Below are 19641 nucleotides of genomic sequence, written 5' to 3'. Positions count from 1 at the left end.
CTACGCTACTGTATTTCAATACTGCTCATTTTAGTGGTACTTGGAGAGACAATTTTTTTCAGAGGTGGTACTTGATGAAAACAATTTGAGAACCACTATGCTAGGGTGTTTCAATGGTTGCTAATTTACTCTGGGTGATTATTTGGTGATTGCTAGGGTGTTTTATTAAAATAGTAACCAGGAAACGGTTGATTGGAGCCTCACTATTCTATGTATGTATGCATTACTATAGAAACCAAAGTGCCTTAAAGAGCCCCTATTTTCCATAAAAAAGTGTCATATTTTGGTTTGAAGGGTCTCCAACAGCATTTATTTTTACCTAATTATCCTAACAACTCCCATATGAATCGTTTAGTGATTCATTAGTTCCCAAACCCCTCTTTAGCGCGAAGCTAATATGCGGGGATTGGTCTGTTGATAGCCTGTTGCAAGTGGTCGACAGCGTTTAGCACGAGACAGAGTAAAATGCCCACCACGACTTATCAACATTGTTGAAGTAGTCAGAGTGCAGGGGGCATGTGAGCCCAATGCAGGAGTGCAATAAAGCAGTGCAGTTAAACACCAGCATATTGCTCTATTCTTAACTATAACACACGTTCAGTAATAATCCACACAGTGGAAAAAGCTGAACTAAATACGTAAACAAAGTAGCACGCATCGCATTTTCAACGTGGCATTAGACACGAAATGAGAATACAAGCGGTTACATGTAACAAAACATAATTAAATACATAATTTTCAAGCTAGACAAAACAAGGAGGTGACCATTTTAATTGCACGTACTTACACTGTGAAATGGAGGAAGAAACTGATCCATGAACTGTGTACTGTAAAGTTCTTGTCAAGCTCTGTCAAAGTCTCATACATCAATAGTCTTTTCTGATCTTTCCTTTAACAAACAGCTGATGAATCCCCCGATGGAAGCATGTAAATTGCTAAAGCACTTGTCAGAAAAATGACAGGAGCACAGCACAAGGCTGGGGCTATAATGCTTAGGTATTTTTGCAAAAATAAACTTCAACCACTGACTCTTCAAAGTTTCATCTTTGGGAAGGGACAGTGCCTAATTTGTAAATTGCGAGGTCCTGGAACAGATCGGGGTAACGGATCTAGCATGTTACCCGAGGATGGAGAGGTGTCGCGTGCGAAAGTGGAGAGCGGGGGGTTGTCGCGGAGGAAAGTTAAGATGATCGCGGAAGAAAGTGAAAGTGAACTGCGGACGGGAAAGGAGGGCGGTTGAAGAGAGGGATCGGTAAAATGAGGTGCCGGATCAGATTTCAGAGGATCCAGATCCGACGTGTTCTGACACAAATTAAGCCATGGGTAGGGAAATAACACTAGCTTTCCTTCACACTTCAGAGCACAGCGTCATCACGACATGATTCAACCAGGATCTGCTACAGTGTTTGTCTTCCTCTTTTTCTTTCTTCAGTGTTTGTGGGCGGGGCCGGGAGTTCAATTTTTTGCACGCACAACAAATGGGCAGGGCTTGAGTTCCATATCTACGTCACACCGACGCAGCAAAAGTTTCATCCACAGAGTCGACTTTTACAGATGAATCGATAGTTTTATACATGGTGCACTTTCAGATTTAAGCCTGGATGTTTCACTTCACTTAGAGCTGTGTTTTTGAAAGTCATTTTCAAAAACCCATAATAGGGGCTCTTTAATAGTTGCCAGGTAAATTCTAATAGGGTCTAAAAGTGTTCTGGGTATGTTTTATTATATTGTAGTGTGATTAGCAGTGCTCAAGTAAGACTTTTTCACTATTTGACCAATGAAAACAAAGGTACAATGGATTAGGTAAATGTGAAAGTTGACCTTATGATAGCAGAAAGTCCTCTGGACATCACTATTCTGCCTAAATCATTCATTTCTTATCTTCCATTGATTTAATAATTCTGAAGTTTTGTGTTTATTGCATCATCAGGATTGTATGTTTCGTATATTTATCATAGATGATGTTTTGCAGCAAGTTTAATCGATCATTTATTGTCTTTCTACAGGATATGAGAAGACATGTGATGATGAATCTGCTGGACGCTGAACAGTCTTACGTGGAGTCTCTGCGCACACTCATTCAGGTATGAAAGGCATATTTATATACAGTTGAAGTCAGAATTATTAGCCCCCCCCCCCCCCCCCGAATTATTGTAAAGGAGAGAAAATTTCTTCAACACATTTCTAATCATTATAATTTAGTAACTCATCTCTAATAACTGATTTATTTTACCTTTGCCATGATGACAGTAAATAATGTTTGACTAGATATTTTTCAAGACACTTCTATTCAGCTTAAAGTGACATTTAAAGGTTTAACTAGGTTAATTAGGTTAACTAGGCAGGCTAGGGTAATTAGGCAAGTTGTTGTATAATGATGGTTTGTTCTGTAGACTATCGAAAAAATATAGCTTAAAGGGGCTAATAATTCTGACCTAAAAATGGCTTTAAAAAAATCAAAAACTGCTTTTATTCTTGCCGAAATAAAACAAATAAGATTTAAGGAAGAAGAAAAAATATTATCAGACATACTGTGAAAATTTCCTTGCTCTGTTAAACATCATTTAGGAAATATAAAAAAAATAAATAAATAAAATTCTGACTTCAGCTGTAGCTGTGCAAATAAATGACTGACCTTATATAATGACTGATTTCAGCTCTGAGAACATCTTCGACTGAAGCTTTTATCATTTTGATATCACTGCAAATCTCCAAGTGCTTCAAGAACATTAATCATAAAAAACAATATAGGCAATTTGTGTTTGATGAAAACACCCGCAGATGATTTGCACAATAGGAGAACTGAATGACAGAAGCATGATGTTACTGTAAGCGTGACAGCGGAAGCCTCAAACTGCGTTTAATAAGCCAAACAGAGAAACAAATCATCTTTTCCAGTCTCTCCTGACTCATAACCGCCTGTGCCCATGGCTGCCATGGCAACAAGGTGAGCGGGTGACCAGCGCTGCTCCAAAACCACAACAATACTGAGTGCTTCTGAATAAAAACATATATATTTATATATAGTGTAAAAACGAAAAATTATCATCATACTTCCCCACTTGATGGATTACATAAAGAATTGTAAAAAAAAAAAAAAATTGTAGTTTGATTTAAAAAAAAATTAAATATGCAAATGAAGCATTGTTTAGTTTAATATGCACTAATTTGCATACATTTCTAAGACAAAAGCCTGAATATTTTGACTACTTCATGTTCAAAATTCATGTTTGTTTGTTTATTTTTAAGTAATTTATTAATTATATTATTTATTTAGTTTATTAATTTAAATTATTTGTTAAATTAATTAGTTTAATTAATTCATTCATATTATTTAAATAATTTAACTTATTTATATAATGTATTTATTTATCCATTTTATATTTCATATTCATTTTGAGGAATCTTCTTTTATTTGTCAGAAAGACAGAAATATATTTAGAAAAAATATTTTTTTATTTTCATTTGCATTTATTTATTTAGTAAATTTTGTAGTACGGTTTAAAGTCTTATGTTTAAATATGCTAATGAAGCATTGTTTAGTTAAATATGTAGTAATTTGCATACAATTCTAGGACAAAAAGCCTCACTATTTTGACAACTTTTTGTTTAAAATTCATGTTTGTTTGTTTGTTTATTTTTTAATGAACTAATTAATTAATTATTAATTAAATTATATATATTTTTATTTTATTTAACTTATTAATTTTATTTATTTATGTATTTTTGTTTATTTAATTTATTAAATGTATTAAATTTATTTATTTTATTCATGTATTTAATTAATTCATTGTATTTATTTAATGTATTTATTAATTCCATATTTTTTATTTCATATTCATTTTGAAGAATCTTCTTATATGACTTTATTTGTCAGAAAGACAGAAATAAAGAAAATTATTATTATTTTCATTTATATTTGCATTTCTTTATTTAGTATACTTTGTAGTACGATTTAAAGTCTTATGTTTTAAATATGCAAATGAGGCATTGTTTAGTTAAATATGCAATAATTTGCACACATTTCTAAAAACAAAAGCCTAAATATTTTGACAACTTCATGTTCAAAATTCATGTTTGTTTGTTTATTTTTTAATTAATTAATCAATTATTAAATAAATTATTTTTATTTATTTATTTATTTTCATTAATTTAATTAATTTATTTAATTACTTTAATTTATTATTTTAATACATTTATTTAATTAATTTATTTAATTAATTTATTTTATTTGTTTAATGTATTTATTTAATTAATTTATTTAATGTATTTATTTATTTATTTCATATTTCCTATTCATTTCGAGGAATCTTCTTATATGACTTCATATACTGTCAGAAAGAGAAATAAAGAAAGTTATTATTATTTCATTTCCATTTGCGTTTATTTATTTAGCATTTTTTTGTTGCACGACTTCAAGTATTATGTTTAAATATGGCGCAGTGAACGCAGTAGGTAGTGCTGTCGCCTCACAGAAAGAAGGTCGCTGGTTCGAGCCTCGACCTGGTCAGTTGGCATTTCTGTGTGGAGTTTGCATGTTCCCCCCTGCGTTCACGTGGGTTTCCACCAGGTGCGGTACAGGTGAATTAGGTATGCTAAATTGTCCGTAGTGTATGAGTGTGAATGGGTGTGTATGGGCATCCGCTGCGTAAAACGTGTGCTGGATAAGTTGGCGGTTCATTCCACTGTGGTGACTCTTGATTAATAAAGGGACTAAGCCGAAAAGAAAATGAATGAATGAATTAATTATTTATTTAATTTATGTAATGTATTAAATTATTTAATTTATTTAATGTATTTATTCATTCATTTCATATTCATTTTGAAGAATTTTCTTATATGACTTCATTTGTCAGAAAGATTATTATTAGAGAAAATATTAAAGAAAATTATTATTATTTTAATTTCCATTAGAATGAAAAGTACCAAAAAAAAAAAAAAAGCCCAAAATCTGTAAATTAACAGGTGAAAAATGTTTTGTCTGGAGTGTCTGGTCTTAAAGGCAGTGTTTTACATCAGCACTGGTAAATGGCGTGAGAGCAGGGGTTTATGGGTATATCAGCGTGAAGGTGTGGATGTGCAGATCTGAAGAAGGTGTTGGAGATCTACATGAAGGATGGATGAAAGACGAGAGTGTTCATCATGTTTTCAAGCACGTATGAAGATCATTGGCCAGATGTGCTCTAGTCAAAACAGCATAAAATGAACCAGCCTGTGACCTGAGACAGACACAGTTGATTTTGTGTGTTGATTTTGGACTTGTACTGCAATATTAACAGGCTTTTTTAAACCAATATCAGCGCAGTATCATGAGAATAACATGATATATGAATATGATTATTTGGTTTTATGATAATTGGTTTTGTGTTTTAGTTGTTGGTGTGTATTTATATAGTTTATTATGCATCATTGTACCATGGTAAGATCACAATATTTTACTTTAATTGATGTTGCATTTGTTATTTTTTGTAATATAAGTCGACTTTAGATGTAAATTGGCCATATTTACATTAATAATAAAACGTCTATTTTTATATGACATTTTTTTTTATGGTTTTCAAAAATAAAAGTCAGAAAAAAAATTGCATTTAAAAGTATTCAAATGTTTATTATTGAAATCATTTTAACATGTTTAGAATTAGAAAAAAAATTACATTTAAAATATTATTAATATTAATAAATGTTCTTATACGTACTAATGTGCAATCTTATGTAATTTTATAGAGGTCGAATGATTTGTAAGTGGGATCTGGTGTCATTTATAGATAAATAAATAGCATTTTGATACTTTTTTGTTGTGAAGAAACTTTTGTTTGGCCTCAGTAAAGATTTATTAAGAATAATAAATGTTCTTATACCGACTAATATGCAATTTTATCTGATTTTATACAGTAGACGTGAAATCATTTGTTAAGATTTAGATTATTAAGATTAATAGATGTTCTTAAACCTACTAATACTTAATTTTATAGAAGTTAAATTAATTATCATTGACATCTGGTATTATTTATTAATAAGTAACATTCTGATTAGAGCTAAGCGATATTGGAAAAATATGACTATGCAATATTTTTCTGCAATATGTATTGCGATATAAATACAATTTAATCAGATACAGGGCTCTAAACTAAATTTTAAACTGGTTTAACTGGTGTGCTTAACTGGTTTTTACACTGGTGCACCCATTTTTTTTTTAACAGCTTCAGCACAATCCATATAACCACAGTCAAAGAGACTTTTTTGTTGCACTTGAATGGCTGGTCACACCGGTGTGACATCAGATTTTTTTCACCATTGAGAAATTAGGTCGTACTCTAAAAGAAGTTAAATCTGTAAGTGGCATCTGGTGTTATTTACTGATAAATAAATAGCATTTTGATTCTTTTTTAGTTTTTGTTTTGTCAGTAAAGAGCTATTAATATTACTAAAAGTTTTAAACCATACTAATAGGCCATTTATAGAAGGTAAATGAGTTGTAATTGACATTTTAATGCAATTTATTGATTAATAAATAACATTTTCCTTCATTGTTGTTGTTAAGCAGGTGTTGTTTTGTCTCAGTAAAGATTTATTAATACTAATAAATGTTCTTATACATTGTAATTTGCAGTTTTTATGTGATTTTATCAAATTAAAATGAGTTACAATTGACATTTCATGCAATTTATTAATACATAAATAAGATTTTGATACTTTGTTGTTTATAAGTTCATATTTTGTGGAAGAACTAATTTATAATAAGTTTTCTTATACCTACTAATATGCAATTTCATGTGATTTTATAGAAGATAAATATTTTGTAAGTGGCATCTGGGTCATTTACAGATAAATAAATAGCATGTTGATGCTTTTTTGTTGTGAAGAAACTTTTGTTTGGCGTCAGTAAAGACTTATTAATATTAATTTATGTTCTTATACCTACGAATATGCAATATTTTCTGTCATCTGATGTTATTTATTGATAAATAACATTCTGATTAGGGCTCAGCGATATTGGGAAAATATGACATTGGGATATTTTGTGTTTCTGCAATATGTATTGCGAGATGAATTCAATATCACCAGAAACAGGGCTCTAAACTAACTTTTGACACTGGTTGCAATGGCGTGCCTAACTGGTTTTTGCACTGGTGCACTTTTTTTCTTAGGTGCATCAGCACAATCCATATAACCACAGTCACAGAGACTTTATTTTGCGCTTGAATGGCTGGTCACACCGGTGTGACCTCAGATCATTTTTTCAATATTAAGAAATTAGGTTGCACTCTAGAGCCCTGGGATCTAGCTCTATTTAAAAAAGCATTTATTTACACTGATTTGGGAATATTCTGGGTGTGCATCATACATAAAATATAATAATCAGTTTAAAGCATAGATAAATACAGTATAGCAAAGATCAAAAGTGAAATATACATGGCTTACAGTTACAAATGGCACAGTTTTGTGTTCCTGAATGCACAGTCACAGCCTTATAAACATATGCGGATGATAAACTTTCACTCTGTGGTTAAACTCCACAAATATCATGTTGTCAAAATTCTGGCTCTTGCTCAAATATAATCCCGACATATAAACTCAACATTGCATATCCTAGGATGCACACATTGCGATATTGATGCCCTAAATCTGATACTATTTTACTTTTTAGGAAGTATTGTTGTTTTGTCAGTAAATATATTATTAATATTAATAACTGTTCTTATATATACTAATATTCAATTTTATTTGATTTTATATGAAGGTAAATCATTTGTAATGGACATTTGATGTCATTTATTGATTGTTAGGAAAATTATTGTTCAGAAATCCATGTTTTGTGTCAGTAAAGTCGGAGCAGAATGTTTGTTAGCATTTGATGCGACACAGTTTACATCCCAGAGGAAGAGTCAGGCATTTCCTTTAATTACAGTCTGTCCCTAACTACATGCGCACACACGCATTCTCTCATTTACTCATGCATATTCACTGTTATTGCATGCATATTGATTGATATGTATTAATGCATATTCATCTTTATTTTTAGTGCATTCAGTTCTCAGCCTAAGAAAATGTGTGAATGTAAAAATGTGTCAGATGTGCACATTTCAGTGATGCATTTATGGTTTCAGCAATAAATTGCATAAATGCAGGTTTGTTTTAGATCTGTCTTTGTGTTTTTGGGTGCAGGGCTACATGAAGCCGCTGAAGCATCCAGAAAACCCGCCTTTGTGTGACCCGTCACTTGTGGACGAGATGTTTTACCAGATCCCAGAAATCCTGGAGCACCATGAGCAGTTTCTGGAGCAGGTGCTGGACTGTGTTCACCAGTGGCACGACAAGCAGACCATCGGACACGTGCTCATTCAGTCGGTGAGACTCGTATTCCTGTTTCTGTACTGTTTACATTCATGCTGCATTGGAGAAATCAGAGCTGATGGTGAAACAAAGTCATATATGTTTAAGGTTTAAAGTCACAGTGCATATAAATATCACGTCATGTTCTTGCTAAACACCAATTTCACACTAAAAATATTCTTGCTGACTTATTTTTTTTTCTAAAAATATTTAGTTAGACATTGCAAAACTTAAAAAATTGCATATTGCAAATTAATATTTTTATTGTAAATGTAATAAAGACATACAAACATACCAAATAAAAACACACAATAAAAAATACAAATAAAACAGGAATATATTAAACAAATAAATAAATAAGCGCTGGATTGCAACATAAAAATATTAGTTGTCATGCCTTTTTGAGAACAATCAAGACAGAACCAAATAGATTTTTTATTTTATATATATTTTTTATTTTGTTTGTAATTGTTTTTATTGCATTTTATGTTACTTTATATGTAATTTATTTTATTACATTTATAATAAGAATAATAACTAGTTGTAATACATATTATTATAATAGCATAATTGCAAAATATTAATATACTGTTTAAGTACTATTTTTTTTATAATACATTCTATATTACATAGCATTTTTGGTATGTTTTGTGAAACCCCCTGGGTCGCCAACATTGTTATTGGATCCGATCGCAGTGGCCGCCCAAAACACACTTCATAGTCGTTACTAAAAACACAGTAAACAGTACCCAGTTCTCAACGGTGTTATTCAGACACCTCGCCACCCTAACCACCCCCCACCCCACTTTGAGTCGACTCTTTTATAGATGAATCAACAGTTTTAAACACTGTCCACTTTAAGATTTAAGCCTAAGCTGGATCTTTCACTTCACTTCGATCTTTCACACTACATGGAAGGTCATTTTCAAAAAACCCATAATAGCGGCTCTTTTAACCTTAATGTTTGCATTTTGTCACTTAATGGATCAATGATTTTTTCGACGTCACCTCATACTTCAGTTTCTCATCAAATCTTCCAACCAATCAAATGCTCTCTAGTACCTGACCTGCCTAGCCCCCTTCAAAACACAATAGCTTGTTCTGTACGTAACTCAGTTTTGAGCTCAGGGTTGAGATTAGTGTGTTTCCAGCTGATAGTAGTGTGTGAATGTCTCTGGACAGTGATTTGATGGACAGCAGGTGTTTGTTTGGGTTGATGTGGAGGTTTTGGTTATTAGCTGATGTGGAGCCGCAGTGTCTCAACCCTCTGATCTTACATTGTTTGGGTCTGTGCTGACGTGATGCTGGAGCCGCTCTGTCTTACACGCACACACACACACACACACACACACACACATACTTGTATACAGTTGAAGTCAGAATTATTAGACCTCCTGTGGATTTTTTATTATTTTTCACATATCTGCCAAATGATGTTTAACAGAGGAAGGAATACAGTATTACCTATCATTTTTTTTTCTTCCAGAGAAAATGTTATTTGTTTTAGTTTGGCTAGAATAAAAGCGTTATTTTTTATTATTATTTTTTTTAAACGGCACTGACATTCACTGAGCTGTGAGGCCGGTGTCTAGCCGATGAAAGTAAATCCATATGATAGCGGGAATGACGATTTCTTCTTCCTGTTTTACGGTGGTCGTCAACAAAGTTTTTGGTGCCTTACTGCCACCTCTGGGGAAACTTGCTTGATGGAAAGGTGACTGAGGAAGAGGCGTTATTTCCTCTTGACTATACCTCGAGAAGTACATGCTAAGATGCAGTAACTTAATTTTTGATGCTGTGCTCAAAAAATAAAAGTACTTTATTATATATATATATATATATATATATATATATATATATATATATATATATATATATATATATATATATGGGGTGACGCAGTGGCGTTTCTGTGTGGAGTGTGCATGTTCTCCCTGCGTTCGCATGGGTTTCCTCCGGGTGCTCCGGTTTCTCCCACAGTCCAAAGACATGCGGTACAGGTGAATTGGGTAGGCTAAATTGTCTTTAGTGTATGTGTGTGAATGTGTGTGTGGATATTTCCCAGAGATGGGTTGAGGCTGGAAGGGCATCCGCTGTGTAAAAACATGCTGGATAAGTTGGTGGCTCATTCCACCCCAGATTAATAAAGGGACTTAGCCGAAAAGAAAATGACAGAATAAATGAATGAATGAATGAATGAATGAAAGAAAGTCAGTATTTTTTACAGTGTATTTTTAAGTCTTTATAACTAATGAGGACCAGTAAAATATCTTCACTAGAGTTGTCATAATATTTCACTATAAAAGAGATATTTAATTAGGCCCTAAGAAGGTTGCTAAAACCAGTACACACACACACTAGGTCCTCATCAAATCAGTGTAATTAGAATGAAACTGAGACCGGACTGCATTTGCACTTGCTCCGAGAACTGTTTGAGCAGGCAGTGGATTAAAGCTACTGTAATAATGTTGTAAATAATGTTCAATTTCTTAAATGGACTGATCATTTCGCTTCACTGCCATTATATTCTGCTCAAAATCTCCTTTAATGTTGTACTGAAAAAATAGTCACTTACATCTTGGATGACCTTGAGTAAATAAACAGGAAATGTTATTTTTTTCTGGTGAAATGCACCTTTAAGGGGTTAATGAGGATCTGCTTTGCTGCTGTTTTGAACACTCTGATATGAACTGAAAGGCTCAGTTGGGTGTAGTTTAGTTTTGTAATGATTATGGTTATGTTATGATGTCGGGAAGTGATTTCTCTCAATGGGGACTTCAATATGTTTTTCAATTTTAAGCTTTGAGACATAACAGGAGCAACACAAAAACAAAAACAAACAAACAAAAAAACATTCATTCACTCTTTGCTTATCACAAACCTTTATGAGTTTCTTTCTTCTGTTGAACACAAAAGAAGACATTTTAAATAATGTTGGAAACCTTTAACCATTGACTATGGAAGTCAATGGTTACAGGTTGTCAGCATTCTTCAAAATGTCTTCTTTTGCGTTTAACAGAATAAATGTTTAAAAACACTTGAGGGAGAGTAATCAGCAAGTAAAAGATCATATTTTGGGTGAACTGTCCCTTAAAAAGTCCTGCTATAACTTCTGCAAGAAAGCAGCATTATCCTCTTTTATTAAATAACAGAAAGTCACATGCTGGAGTAAAACATGAAAACCATGGGTCATTCACCTTGTTTCATAAGTTAAAATATTAAATTATTTAATTTGGTTGGTTATATTACATTCATGTGCAGTTTAATGTTAAGAACAACTTAGAGCTAGACTTGAGGAAACCTGTGCACCACGTGGATGTATAAAATCTTTAGTTTCTTTTTCTTTTTGTATAAAGTCTTGGCGTTTTTGATCTTGACCTTTTTTCTAGGATATTTCAGTTAGTTACTTGATTTGTCTTTTTCTATTTTTAGTAATTGTAGTACTCCAAATGACTTCAGCTAGTTGCCTGTTTTATTTTATTTTAGTATCAGTAATTTATTACTTGAGCTTATTTGATTATTATTATTGCTATTTTGTAGTCTAGTAAGTTGTGTGTGTATTTACTTCTTATTGTTTTACTGTTTTTAATACTGTAACTGTAACTTAGTTTACTTTATTTCATTTATAATTTCAGTAATTTTTGTTTTGTTGTGTTGTATTCATAGTTTTGGTAATTGTAGTGCTTGTGTTTGCTTCAGTTAGTTGCCAAGTTTATCTTATTTATATTTTGACTTTTGAGTACTTCAGCGTTTTATTTCAGCTTTTTGCCTGTTTTATTTTGTATTATGACCAATAAAAAGCTTTTTCAACTAATTTCAACTAGCTTTTTATTATATTTAGTTTTAGTAGTTTAATTACTATCACTTTTATGTTTATTATTTTATTTATTCATAGTTTTAGTAGTTTTAGATTACAGCTTTGTTAAATTTATTTATAGGATAAGTACTAATTATTAGAATACATGTTCATTGTTTTTTATTTCATATGATCTAGTTACTTTGAGGGTTTCAGATTAAGTTCAGATAGTTTCATTATTTTTTAAGTATTATTTTTAATTTAATTTTATTCATTCATTCATTCATTTATTCATTTATTTATTTATTTATTTATTTATTTATTTATTTATTTATTTATTTCTATCAGCTCCATCATCCACATACTGTATAAAGCCAAAGAGCTTAGAATGACCAAGAGGCGACACCCTAGTGTAATTTCAGAAACAGCCACTAGAGGGAGGGGCGGCCATTTTGGAATGAAAACTCCAATAGAACAACAGCATATTATAAGTCTGTAAAACAAACTATTAAAAGTGCTGATGATTGTGATAATAAATGTTGTATTGTTGTCATTTAGGTTGTATCTCAGCTTTAATACGCTTTTTAAATGAATAAATAAATAACAAAGCAGCTGCTAGCCATCGCGACAGTAATGAGATCCAATCTAGGGGCGATCACTTTCACTCCAAAATGGCCTAATCCAGGGCTGTTGCTGGGCGCTGCTGCTGCAATGGAACGTTCTATTGAGTGTCGCCTCTTGGTCATTCTAAGCTCTTTGTTGACGCTGAGAAGCATTTTTAATGGTATTTTATTACATGGTGGTCTGGAATACCCGCTTCTGATTGGTCAATCATAAAATGATTCCCAGTTAATACAGGCTTATCCGGGAACTTCAAGTCACTGCAACCGTCAGAGAATGCCGTTAAAAGTGCATCCACATTCATATGCGTCTGCTTGTCTGTCAGTGTCACGCTGCATTTTTTGACAGTTTTGGACTTGTTTCTGACTGTTTGGCGCCGTCTTGTGAATGAATAATACTTAGTTTATGCTTTATTCAGCCATTTTCGTTTCTGTCAGCTTTGCGTTTTTGTCCGTTTGGCGCCATCTTGTGACTGAGTAATGCGCAGGTTAGCATTGTGCAACGCAATACTCCATCAACTGTTTGCGTTTCTGTTAGCTTGCTTTGCTTTAATTATAGCATTAATGAACTATTACGGCTCAGAACTATGTTTTGTGTGTAATGTTTAGGTTTTGTTGCAAGTAGCCATGTAATAAGCTGGATAAAGTATATCCAGGATGGTTGTTTTCTCAGAATAAAGTCCTTCAGTCTGATACAACAATGCTGTCAGGCTTTATTCTGCAATAACAACCTCCTGGATGTACTTTATCCCTAATATAACATATTTCAAAACTCTCTGAGGACAATATTCTACCTCAAACATTTCTATTCGACTGAGGTATGTTGGTTTTATATTCCAACATTCAAACTTTCTCAATTATAGCCTATAATTTCAGAAAAGCATTTCTAAATAGGGAAATCGTATTAGATGACTTTTAAAATACAGCATTGTTTAGTTAATTAAATTAAACAGTGTTAATGTTGTTTAGAAGTCCTACTTTATGCTGTTTCAGACTTTCAATGTGCAAGTCACAAGTTTTAAAAATGAACTAATATGCGAATACAAAACAGCATTACCTCAATTTCTATCCGTGATCTTTAGGCTAAGTTGAATACTCTTGACTGATGTTATCTCCTCTTTTTTTCCTCAGTTTTCCAAAGAGACTCTGGCTAATATTTATTCTGCATACATCGACAATTTCATGAACGCCAAAGACGCTGTGAGAATCGCCAAGGAGGCCAAACCTGCTTTCCTCAAGTTTCTGGAGGTACAGTACAGTTTTTTTCTGCCTAAAACAGAAACCATGGAGAGCCGGATTAAAACATCACATTGCCAAACTTACACTCTCAGAAATAAAGGAACATGAGCTGTCACTGGGGTGGTACCTTTTCAAAAGGTACACATTTGTACTTAAATGGTCCATTTTGGTATCTCAAAAGTATATATTACTACCTAAAAAAATTAAGAGGAACACTTTTATACTTTTTAGGTACTATTATATACCAGTTAATTTGTACTTTTGAAAAGGTACCACCCGAGTGACAGATCACGTACCTTTATTTCTGAGAGTGTAATGGATTTTGTCTTGCAAATAAATAATGCTGAAGAGGTTCATCTTCTATCTTTATGTTGGAATTTTTCGTCTTTAGTTGGAGATGGCGAGACATATGAGGTGTAACTGTGTTATTTTAGAGGTATAGTTAATATTAGTATGTATTCATATTTTGTAAAACGCTTTTATTTTTATAAATAGCCTTCATCATCTTGTATTTTGATGTTTTTTATTTATATAATTTCTTTATTAGTTGTACTCTTAATAAGTTTTGTATTTTAAAGGTACAAAATGGTGAATAGTAAAAAAAAGCTTCCTTATTTAAGCCAGCTGGCTGTTTTATTTGAAGTCTTATTAGCTTTACTCAATTATTTTAGTGTTTCACTATATATCAGATTTTATTGTATCATTTGTTGTTTGTTGTGTTTTTTAATTTTTATTAGTTTTGGTTTAATTTTTCATATTAATGCTAATATTATAATTAGTTTTACTTTTGATTTATTTTAGTCTTTTAGTGTTAATTAGTTGTTAAGTATAATTTAATATTTAAAAAACTGTTTGCTTTATATATATATATATTTGTATTAGTAATTCCAGTACTTAAAATTATTTTAGTTATTTGCTGTTTTTATCGTATTTATTTTCTTAAATATAATATGGTTTTAGTTATGTATTTGTGTCATTTTTAAAAGTTATTTTAATATTTTAATAGTTTTTTTTAATTGCTTTTCTTTAATGTTTTTTTATTTAGCTCCCAAAGTAAAATGACTAACTTTAGTTTTGTACATTTTCCATTAAATCAGTGTATTTTCTTTTATTTCTGCACCATATGAAATACTTTTATTTATTTGGGTTTTGAAATTGCATTAATTAGAAAAAAAAAAGGTTGTTTAATTGCTTTATTTGTTGCTTTATTCTTCGAAAGACCCACCTCTCAGTGATAAAGGTCCCAAATTTGTCCCGTACACAAGCTCATTATGTTCTATTTTGATAATAAATTGTGAAAATAACCCATCAAAGAAGCCTTTAACACACAGGTGTCAATCTCAGTTCCAAAAGGGCCGCAGCTCTGCACAGTTTAGTTCCAACCCTAATTAAACACACCTGATCAAACTAATTGAGTCCTTCAGGCTTGTTTAAAACCTACAGGTAAGTGTGTTGGAGCAGGGTTGGAACTAAACTGTGCAGGGCTTCGGCCCTTTTGGAACTGAGTTTGACACCCCTGCTTTAAGACCAAGCGGAAGCCTGTGTTCTTCTGTTGCTTTGGCATGATTGAGGAGAGTTGAATGTGCTGACCAGTGTGTTTATCTTATAAATGACAATAGGCTAGTTTTTAATTTAAAATTTGAGCAGATTTTTCTTTTTTTTTCTAATGATATACGATGTAATAAATTTGTATTTGAAAAATAGTGTTTTTAATAAGTATTTTATTTTTCTTTTAAATAATTAGGAAATGTTTTTGGTACATCAAAAAGTGTGGTTATGATGACCATCTGACATTCTGATCCTGCAAAAAATAGTGCTTAAAATGTCACTAAAGTGCAGTATTTAAAATCATTCATTCATTCATTTTCTTCTCGGCTTAGTCCCTTTATTAATCCAGGGTCGCCACAGCGGAATGAACCGCCAACTTATCCAGCAAGTTTTTACGCAGCGGATGCCCTTCCTGCCGCAACCCATCTCTGGGAAACATCCACACACACACACACACACGCTCATACACTATGGACAATTTAGCCTACCCAATTCACCTGTACCGCATGTGTTTGGACTGTGGGGGAAACCAGAGCACCTGGAGAAAACCCACGCGAAGGCAGGGAGAACATGCAAACTCCACACAGAAACGCCAACTGAGCCGAGGTTTGACCCAGCGACCTTCTTGCTGTGAGACGACAGCACTACCTACTGCACCACTGGCTCGCCCGTATTTAAACCCAGTATTTAAAAAGGTCCAGGTTTTTTTTTGTTTTTGTTTAGCTGCCAAACCAGTGATTGTAATTTTTTGTTATTTTATTAAGTTTTTCAGATAATTTATTTTATTTTATTTTTATTTCAATAAACAAAATATTTTTTTCACAGTAGCAACTTCTCATTTATCTGCTTTTAATGTTTGTGCTGAATCATAAAAGGTTTGAGAAATGAATGCGCTGATTTCTGCCCTCTAGTGGTGAAAACTCAAACTGATCTGAGCTCTCCAGTACAGGGCTGTTATGAACTGTTGTGTTTTGTTAATTGTCTGTAATTGTTTGTCTTTCCTCTTCAGCAAAGCATGCGTGAGAACAGAGAGAAACAAGCTCTGGGTGACCTGATGATAAAGCCGGTTCAGAGAATCCCTCGATACGAGCTGCTGGTCAAGGTGACTCTCACATTATTTCTTAAACTTTTGTATCTTCATGTCTTGATTTTGAAGCAAGGCAGAATAATAAATTCAAATAAAGACATTGAGCTGGCGAATTATTATTATTATTATGATCATTATTATTATAAATAATTAATAAAATAAACAATAAATAATACAGTAAGATATAATAATAAATGTATAATAATAATAATAATAATAAATGTATGATAATAATAATTATAATACTAAATGTATAACAATATTATTAGTAATAATAATAATGATAATAGTAATTATAATAAATGTATAATAATAATAATAACAATAAATGTATGCTCATAATAATAATAATGATAATAATAATAATAATAATAATAATAATAATAATAATAATGATAATAATAATAATAATAATAATAATAATAATAAATGTATGATAATAATAATAAATGTTTATTAATAATAATAATAATAATAATAATAAATGTATAATAGTAAATGTATAATAATAATAATATTAATAATAATAAATGTATGATAATAATAATTATAATACTAAATGTATAACAATAATATTAGTAATAATAATAAATGTATAATAATAATAATAATAAATGTATGCTCATAATAATAATAATGATAATAATAATAATACTAATAATAATAACAATAATAAATGTATGATAATAATAATAATAATAATAATAATAAATGTTTATTAATAATAATAATGATAATAATAATGATAATAATGATAATAATAATAATAATAATAAATGTATAATAATAATAAATGTATGCTTATAATAATAATGATAATAATAATATTAATAATAATAAATGTATAAAACTAAATGTAAAATAATAATAATTATGAATGTGTAATAATAATAATAATAATAATTATATATATATATATATATATATATATATATATATATATATATATATATATATATATATATATACATATGTATATATATATAATAAATGTATAATAATAAAAATAATAATAATAATAATAAATTTGTTGTAATAATCATGTTGTATTTTATTATTTGCTTAACATTTTTAAACATCATATTTAGTGGTAGTTTTTGGTCTTTATATACGGATTTAACAAATTTTGCCAGATGTCCACCTGATGTTGTGTTTGTGTTTGTCAGGATCTGCTGAAACACACTCCTGAGGATCATCCAGATTACCTGTTTCTGTTGGATGCTCAGAAGAACATCAAGCGTTTGGCGGAGCGGATCAACAAGGGCAGACGCAGTGCAGAGGAGCTGGAGAGAGAAACACGCGTCATGCAGGAGATCGAGGCGCACATCGAGGGTGTAGAACATGTAGGACACACACAAACTCACACAGAGGGTTCATTAGGCCACACATACAACTGAAGTCAGTTATTCACTCTCCTGATTTCCCAAATGATGTTTAACAGCATGGTATTTTTCACATTATTTCCTTTAATATTTTTTTCTTCTGTTAAAAGTCTTATTTATTTTATTTTGGATTTATAAGGTCAATATTATTAGCCTCCATAATCAATATTTTGTTTTTAATCGTCTACAGATCAAACCATCGTTATGCAATGCCTAATTACCCCAACATGCCTAATTAACCTAGTTAAGCCTTTAAATGTCACTTTAAGCTGTATAGAAGTGTCTTGAAAAATATCTAGTCAAATATTATTTACTGTCATCATGGCAAAGATAAAATAAATCAGTTATTAGAAATAAGTTATTTAAACTATTGTTTAGAAATGTGTTGAAAAAATCTCTCTGTTAAACCGAAATTGGGGATAAAAATATATACAGAGGGCTAATAATTTAGGAGACTTCAACTATACGCACACGTATAGTTCATCAGGCCATACACACACACAGACACAGCATTATGTGCACTATTTATTTCAAGCTTTAGTCATTTTAGTGTTTGGTTTCAGATTTTTATGCATTTTCTTATTATTATTTGAAATTTCTTTTAATATTTATTTTATTCAGTGTTTTAAATGTTTTATAGTTTAATAAAAAAATATGAAAATAGATATTTTTTCATATAAAAAAATGTATTTCTAGATATCAGGACCCACACTACTTAATTTATTGTCAACGAAGTGTTTTTTATGTAATTTCTTTTATTATTTAAAATTTCGGTTATTATTCTTTTAAATTCAGTTTAATATTTTTATTATTCAGGATAAATTATTAGTGTAAATTATTTTATATTTTAATAATATTAGAATATTTATAATCAGAAGGATTATTAGTAGTAGTCGTATTTCATGATGGATGGATGGATAGATAGATAAATAGACAGACGGACGGATGGACAGACAGACCGACAGATCGATAGATAGATCGATAGATAGATAGATAGACAGACAGACCGACCGACCGACCGACAGACAGACAGATAGACAGATAGATAGATTGATCTATTGATCGATTAGACAGATGGATGGATGGATGGATGGATGGATGGATGGATGAATGGATGGATGAATGGATGGATGGATAGACGGATAGATGATAGACAGACAGACAAAGTTTGACATTTAAATAAACATGCTTGATCCACAATTTGATTACTGAACAAGTTACCAGCTCACCTTTTTTGTATACAATTTTGTGTGTGACTAAATATGTACATTTAACTAGTGTGACGGCTACTTTGTCCTCATAATGTTTTTTTTTTTTTTTCTTTATCAGATCCTAAACCCACAGAGAAAGTTCCTGAGACAAGAGATGGTGGTGGAAGCGGTAAATAAATCAAGATAAATAAATAGAAATCATGTCATTTTAAAATATAAACTCATTGTGATCTTTCTACCCCTTTGTGCAGAAAACGGTGGGCGGGAAGAAGGACCGCTCTCTGTTTCTGTTCAGCGATCTGCTGATCTGCACCACACTCAAGAGGAAATCTGGCTCTCTGCGCAGGAGCTCCATGAGTTTGTGAGTGATTCTTCTCTCTGTTTTGTGCTTTAATTCTTCTGTGGTCCAAGAGTTCTGTATACA

At 31.4% G+C, this 19641-nt stretch overlaps 1 protein-coding gene and 1 long non-coding RNA gene across 10 annotated transcripts in view; one reads left to right on the top strand and one right to left on the bottom strand.

The window, feature by feature from the left end:
* Positions 1 to 19641, bottom strand: part of LOC141378793 (uncharacterized) — a 359890-nt gene that overhangs the window by 75368 nt on the left and 264881 nt on the right. The window lies entirely within an intron of this gene.
* The window catches only part of arhgef17 (Rho guanine nucleotide exchange factor (GEF) 17), a 163164-nt gene that overhangs the window by 115003 nt on the left and 28520 nt on the right, over positions 1 to 19641 (top strand). For all 9 annotated transcript variants that reach the window (XR_012394155.1, XR_012394158.1, XR_012394160.1 and 6 more), the window contains 7 exons: positions 2007 to 2084; positions 8167 to 8349; positions 13882 to 13998; positions 16547 to 16639; positions 17791 to 17967; positions 19336 to 19386; positions 19469 to 19578. Coding sequence is in view for 3 of the 9 variants with exons in the window: in XM_073930159.1 (XP_073786260.1) it covers positions 2007 to 2084; positions 8167 to 8349; positions 13882 to 13998; positions 16547 to 16639; positions 17791 to 17967; positions 19336 to 19386; positions 19469 to 19578 (809 nt within the window). In the remaining 6 variants the exon portion in view is untranslated. The remainder of the gene's footprint in view (positions 1 to 2006; positions 2085 to 8166; positions 8350 to 13881; positions 13999 to 16546; positions 16640 to 17790; positions 17968 to 19335; positions 19387 to 19468; positions 19579 to 19641) is intronic.

This window comes from Danio rerio, chromosome 18, assembly GCF_049306965.1.
Source record: "Danio rerio strain Tuebingen ecotype United States chromosome 18, GRCz12tu, whole genome shotgun sequence".
In the NCBI taxonomy this organism is placed as follows: Eukaryota; Metazoa; Chordata; class Actinopteri; order Cypriniformes; family Danionidae; genus Danio; species Danio rerio.
The sequence above is the reverse complement of the archived record's forward strand: the minus strand, read 5'-3'. Positions and strand labels throughout refer to the sequence as shown.